General features: G+C 39.0%; 2 protein-coding genes across 2 annotated transcripts; one reads left to right on the top strand and one right to left on the bottom strand.

The window, feature by feature from the left end:
- Positions 1–276: 276 nt before the first annotated feature.
- LOC140829752 (serine/threonine-protein phosphatase 7 long form homolog) lies at positions 277–1,878 on the top strand. The gene is made up of 4 exons (XM_073193046.1): positions 277–1,068; positions 1,146–1,264; positions 1,348–1,435; positions 1,507–1,878. Exons 1-4 carry the CDS (start codon positions 310–312, stop codon positions 1,579–1,581), a joined length of 1,041 nt encoding a protein of 346 aa, XP_073049147.1. The 5' UTR covers positions 277–309; the 3' UTR covers positions 1,582–1,878.
- A 3,150-nt stretch (positions 1,879–5,028) lies between these two features.
- On the bottom strand, positions 5,029–6,204 carry LOC140830043 (uncharacterized). Its single transcript, XM_073193323.1, has one exon. It carries the CDS (start codon positions 6,202–6,204, stop codon positions 5,029–5,031), a length of 1,176 nt encoding a protein of 391 aa, XP_073049424.1.
- Between the last annotated feature and the right edge of the window lie 256 nt (positions 6,205–6,460).

The following is a 6,460-nucleotide window of genomic DNA, read 5'->3' as shown; positions in this document are numbered from 1 at the left end:
ACCGTTGTCTTTGTAAGCACGGAGCATGCTCCACGTTGGAGCGTCCGTGCTTACAAAGCGCGGACGCTCCAACGTGGAGCAACGTCCGCGCTTTGTAAGCGCGGATGCTGCTCCACCTAATTTTTTTTAATTTTTTTTTGTTTTTTTCCATTCCTTTTCTCCTATTGGACCGACACTTATCTAGTTGGATTCTTATCCTTCCTTCCTCCTCTTTCTACCTCTCTCATTTTCTCATTCACCTTCCTGGAAAATTTTTTTTGAGATCGTTGCCGTAGAACAAAATTTAAAAGATCTATATCATATTTCAGAATGACAGATAATCGAAGTCCAGAAGATCCCAGTGTCCTCTATTTACAAGCGACACATATGTCTTCAAATGTTTCTTCCTCAACCGTTGATGATATTGTCAAAGTGAGGAGGTCAGACAATTTGATTTGGAAGTTATTTACTGATAATTACGTACACAATCGTGTCATTGCATATTTAAATCATATGGGTTTTTATGGAGTTTTAGAATGTGGTTCACAAGTTTATGATAATCATCTGATTACTGCTCTTGTTGAACGTTGGCGACGTGAGACACACACGTTTCATTTTACATGTGGTGAAGCAACAATCACGTTAGAAGATGTTTCGATAATTTGGGGTCTACCAATTGATGGTGAAGCAGTAACAGGGGTAGATGTGTCAAATAAAGTTGAGGAATGGCAACACATATGTTTGGATATGTTGGGATTTTTGCCAGCCTCAAAATATTTGAAAGGTGGTCATCTGTCTATGACTGCACTATATGATCATTGTATGTCTAACCTTGTTACTGATGATACTTCAGAAGTAGATGTTGTGAAATTTACATGTTGTATAGCATTGATGATTATTGGAGGAATAATGTTACCTGACTATCAAGGAGGGTCTGCTAGACTAATATTTTTGCAACTGCTACGGGATATTGATACCGTGAAGTCGTATAGTTGGGGTAGTGCAGTTTTAGCATTTCTATACCGTGAGTTGTGTAACGCGTCACGTATAGAGAAGACAACAATTGCTGGACCTTTATATATCCTGCAGGTATCGTTAATGTAATGTGATTATTTAACACAATTTTTATCTTAATTTTTTTTAACTATTTTTATTATTATAAGCAGATATGGGCATGGAGCAGGATTAAATGTGTTAACCCCGACCCCGACTTAGATGGGTTAACATTAGGTTTACCTCCCGTTGATCCAGATGCTTTTATTCCAATTTCTCTATATGGTGCACGGTAATTTGTAAAAAATTATTTTGTTTATATCATATATATCTTGTATAATTTTTTGACATGTAAGATTTTTTTTAAAATTGTAGGTGGAAGATTGAATTTAGTTACACATATTCGCCAACACATTCTATAAGAATTATAAGGGATTCTCTAGATCGTATGAACAATAACGAGGTATTATGTAATTTTAATATTTTTGTTTTGAATATATGAATTTGTAATTTGAACATTATAATTTTTTACAGTTTAATTGGGTCGTTTACCAAAAAAATGACATAGATGTGAAGACGATTACCGATTCATACGACAACAAAATATGACGATGTGTTTGTCCCCTTATATGCTTCGACATCGTGGAGATGCATCGTCCTAATCGGGTGATGCGACAATTTCGAAGACGTCAATCAATTCCAGAGTCTGCCGTGGACAATGATGATATGCATAATATCACCAGAATAGGACATCGTAACACCGATTGGAGAGATTATCATAGACATTCAATTGGATTGTGGAATAATAGGTTGAGATATGTTGCTAAAGGAGTGCGACACGGACGATCGATGCAAACAGACGAAGACTACTTCCAATGGTATAATCGAATAACTGTGCGCACCATATCACCTGCAGTTATTACTGTTGGTTTTCAACCACTTCTGTACAACACTTTTGTCGGACAACTTAATGTTGAACAAAATTTCAGTACGCCTTCTCCTTTCTCGCATCAGTCATCATTTGGGCGGGAAAGTGACATGGTTAGACAACCAAGTGGGTTCGCAGGAAACTGTACTATTATTCCGTTAACTGAATGGAAGGTTGCATGAACCTCAACTTCTCGACCTGGTTTTTTCAGTGATTCAGGGTTTGTTGACTTTCGTTCGTTTGGTCAGCCAGATTTTCAGACTCCTTATTGGTCGAACAAACAAAGTTTTACGAATTTGCTTAATGTTGGTCCTCAGCCTCTTGTGCGTGACACTCGACCACAAAAGAATGTTATTTCACCTATCACTTTTCCAGGTTACTCGAACGAGGAAAATCCTGAGGATGTAAGATTGCGTAGAGAGACGAGGAGATGGAATCCACCTGATTGTGGTACCGGGAGCCATTTGTATCATTATAATTATGACGATGATTCTTCTACTTAATTGCAACTATATAATTTTTGTTATTGTATCGTTTGCTTTGTTGAATTGTCTAAATTGTCTTATTTATACTATATATTGATCGTAAACGAAACACGTAAAAAAAAGCGAAATATCATCTCAATTAAACAAACAAACACGTCATAAGTGCCTACTAAAAACAAGCGTTCATAAATTAAACAAACACGTCCAACATAATGTTTTTAATACTACATGTCTAAATACCATATAATTACAAGATTATATCTCTGCCATTCGCGACGGTTTATCTAAACCATCGCCATTCGCGACGGTTTTATCGTCGTTAATAAGCGCTCGAGCGGTATTTATTGACCATTCGAGCGCGACTAGTTCTGGAGAATTTCCCAGAGAGTGCCCCGCCCGAGCGGTATTTTTTCACTGCTCGTGCGTGGATTCTTCTGGAGAACGCGGTCCGCTTTTGGAAATTCACCAGAACATACCGCGCTCGAGCAGTGAAATTGTAAGGGCCAAGATCTTGATTCTGTTAATATGAGATTTTAATTATATTAACACGAGATTATTGAAGTTAATTGATGTGATTATAGCCGGGCCATTACGAGATCGAATTAAACCAAGCATATGAAGTATATAACTCCTCGGACAGAATTGTTGGCGCCCGAGCGGTAAAGATCGACCGCCCGAGCGCCAATGTTGCTGTAATATTCGTCGCGGGCAGAAAGTTCGGCGCCCGGGCGGTATATTTTGACCGCCCGAGCGCCAAGGGTGCCTTCAGAAATTGTTGGACAGAAACTGCCGCGCTCGAGCGGCAGTTTTGCACCGCTCGAGCGCCGACCCAAGATCAAGAAAAATAAGCCACGTAGCTGTTACATGCAAGTAGATATATATATAAGTTTATGCCTCAGAATTCAGAATAAGGAAGAAAGAAAAGGAACGAGAAATTTCCGTGAAAATCCTTACGCCTTTTTATTTCAATCCGTCCGTTAGATTTTAAATCCGACTTCGGTACCGAGTTCCTAGCAACGTAGGCTACAACTGGACGTAAGTTTTACTACGTTTTAACATGTTGTGAAATTATGATGTTGTTAGAATTGAGTACACGTCATATATGTTGTTCTTGACATGTTAAACTGCGTAGAATCGAAGTCAGATTAAGAAACGGACTGAATATGGAATTGTTATGATTTTCAGAATGAAATTGAATGAGATGTGATATCAGATTTGTACAGGGATTGATTATAAATTATTAGAACTGGTATATACTGGTTTGGTATCGCCGGTATCGCAAGATTGTACAGTTGTACCGTTAGAATTTGATAAAACAGAGATGTTGTGATTTGATTAGAATATTGATACAGAATATATTGATATGTCATTGCCAGATTGAGTATTGACAGACCTTGTGTTCGAGACTTCGACAGATTCAGAAAGACAGCAAGAAAGGTATAAATAAATGTTGATTCGGGATTGCACAACTCGAGTTAGGTTTGACTTGAGTTTCCCTAAATCACATACTTTACTTTATTGCATTGATATTTGCAGATTATCAGATTGATATGTGCATGTATTGACTTAGAACAGAGTCAGAGTCCGAGTCTAGGGCAGACAGCCTAGCTAGGGCAGAACCGCCGAGTCTTTCTCAGAACCGATAAGACTCTAGACTTACGGTGTATCGACGAGCTTCAGATGTAGATCGACGTCTATCTCAGACACACTCGATACAGCATACCAAAGTCTAAATTAGATTGGGATCCCTAGAATTGAGATAAGATAAGATTAGATCACGAGTCATTGATTCATGTAGTCAGACTAGACACATGTTTTGATGTTTGTTTATGCTTTTATATATGTTTTATATGATTGTATTTAATACATTGTTTATACTGGGATATTTATATCTCACCGGAGTTATCCGGCTGTTGTCTTGTTTGTATGTGTGCATGACAACAGGTGGGACAGGTACAGGGTCACAGAGATGAAGACAGACTGAGATTAGAGTGGTGATACCGGACTTGGACTAGAGCTAGGGTTTAAACACTTGATTGTAGTTGTTGAACCTGAGCATGTATGATTGTATATATTACCAGAGTGAGACTTTTATACTGATATGTATAGGAGTTTGATTCCATTACCTTCCGCATTCAAAAAAAAAATATAGACCCTGTTTATTATAATTGATTTAGTCCCAATGACGATTAAGAACATGATTAGCGTCCGGGTCCCCACAGATACCCATCGGGCTCGCATTTGCGACGGTTTACATCGCAAATGGCGACGATATATTTAAAACCGTCGCAAAAAGCGACAGAGGTTCAAAATCATCGCTAATTCCAGACCTGAAATGATACCTATCGGGCTCGGGCTCCGTTACAATGAGAGAAATTGTCCAAAATTAATAATGAGTTCCACAAACCAATTAAACTTATGAGTAGTAATTGAACAAAATTAATAAAAAAATGGACAAAAAGACATTAGTAGTCATTAAACATATCAAACCTCAGTACAAATTAACAAAATACTTCATCGATGTTGTCTATGTCTAGAAACGGCTATGTCCATCTCGTTCCTCAATCGCGTTGTTCTGTCTCTACCAACTCTTCTTCTCTCACGTCTAACAGGGTTGTGGTGCAACTCAAAGGTTGGAGGATCCTAGTATCGCTCATCTGCAAGTGGTTGAAATCGTGCTTCGTACGTTGCCAAATACTCTGATATGTTATACCAGGGCTGCACAAGTGTCGTGGGATCCAATGAGTGCCACTTAGCTGTGCAAATAGCATGGGAACATGGGATGCCAAAAATCGTCCATTTACCACATGAACAATCACTGGTTGATAACTTGACGACCTGCATATGTTGGCCACGACTTGGTCTTCCTACAGTTGCGACCGAAGCAGTTTGCTCACGTACATCGTATTTAGCAACACGATGTTCACTAGATTTTCTCGACCATTCCTCAAACTTCCGACATGCATTATCTGACCACAGCTGATTTTCCTGAACCATACGACCACCTTTCGTCACACGCTCGATAAAATATTGTACGCACCTTAGAAGTGTCAGGTGTACTATGGCAGATATTGGAAGTCTACGAGCACCCTTCAACACACTGTTTAAACACTCCGACATATTGGTTGTCATCACCCCACGACGCCAACCACCGTCATGAACCAAGCTCCATTTCTCTTTTGCAATTCCATCCAAATATCGGTGAGCCAAAATGTTTTTTTGTTTGATCGCCTCCATTATTGATTCAAACTTACAAATTTGATTCTGTGTGCCTGCCGCCCAGCATAAATCTTTCAAATGCACGTCTTTGAATTTAGCGTTGAAGTTTGAACAAACATGTCTCAAACAAAAACGATGCACACCGTAAGGAGGTTGAAAATACGGTAGATCTGCAGTTGCTCGAACGATTCCCTTATGCCTATCAGAAATGAGACACACACCATTTTCACCACGAACAACATGTTTTCCTAGGTTCTCCAAGAACCATTTCCAAGAATCAATTGTCTCTTCATCAACAATAGCAAATGCTAGCGGTAAAACCTGATTGTTCGCATCCAGAGTAACAGCGATCAACATTTTGTGCTTGTATTTGGTATACAAGTGCGTACCATCGACACTATTTATTTTCCGACAATGTCGAAAACCATCAACACATTGCCTGAATGCCCAAAAAACATAGTTCAATGTCTGACTCATTTCATTGTTGACTTTGAGATGCTTCCACTCCACAGCTGTTCCCGGATTATATTTGCACAAAGCACACATATATTTGGGAAGTAATTGAACGGAGCTCTCCCATGTACCATAAGCAATTTCCATAGCACGTTTCAAACTACGCCATGCCTTTGTGTACGAGATTTGATATCCATATTTATCTCACATTTTCGATGATATACTTAATCTCGTAAGCAGGATCACAACGAACAACTCCCAATAGCGTGTGTGCCACCATATCACTATTCAAATTCTTATGGTCTACACCAACAGAGGTAGATATACATGTTTGAGGCCCGCCATATTTTGTTATTTTCCAATAACCAGTCTTGGCCTTCAAAGAAGCACGAAGTCCCCATCG

The sequence above is a fragment of the Primulina eburnea genome, chromosome 4 (genome assembly GCF_022965805.1).
Source record: "Primulina eburnea isolate SZY01 chromosome 4, ASM2296580v1, whole genome shotgun sequence".
Taxonomy (NCBI): Eukaryota; Viridiplantae; Streptophyta; class Magnoliopsida; order Lamiales; family Gesneriaceae; genus Primulina; species Primulina eburnea.
The sequence above is the reverse complement of the archived record's forward strand: the minus strand, read 5'-3'. Positions and strand labels throughout refer to the sequence as shown.

Bases quoted from the DNA above. Each gene is read 5' to 3' on its own strand.
- LOC140830043 (XM_073193323.1), bottom strand. From the start codon at position 6,204: ATGGAAATTGCTTATGGTACATGGGAGAGCTCCGTTCAATTACTTCCC.
- LOC140829752 (XM_073193046.1), top strand. From the start codon at position 310: ATGACAGATAATCGAAGTCCAGAAGATCCCAGTGTCCTCTATTTACAA. The intron at 1,265-1,347 runs GTAATTTGTAAA...TTAAAATTGTAG, and splicing joins ATTTCTCTATATGGTGCACG to GTGGAAGATTGAATTTAGTT. The intron at 1,436-1,506 runs GTATTATGTAAT...AATTTTTTACAG, and splicing joins ATCGTATGAACAATAACGAG to TTTAATTGGGTCGTTTACCA.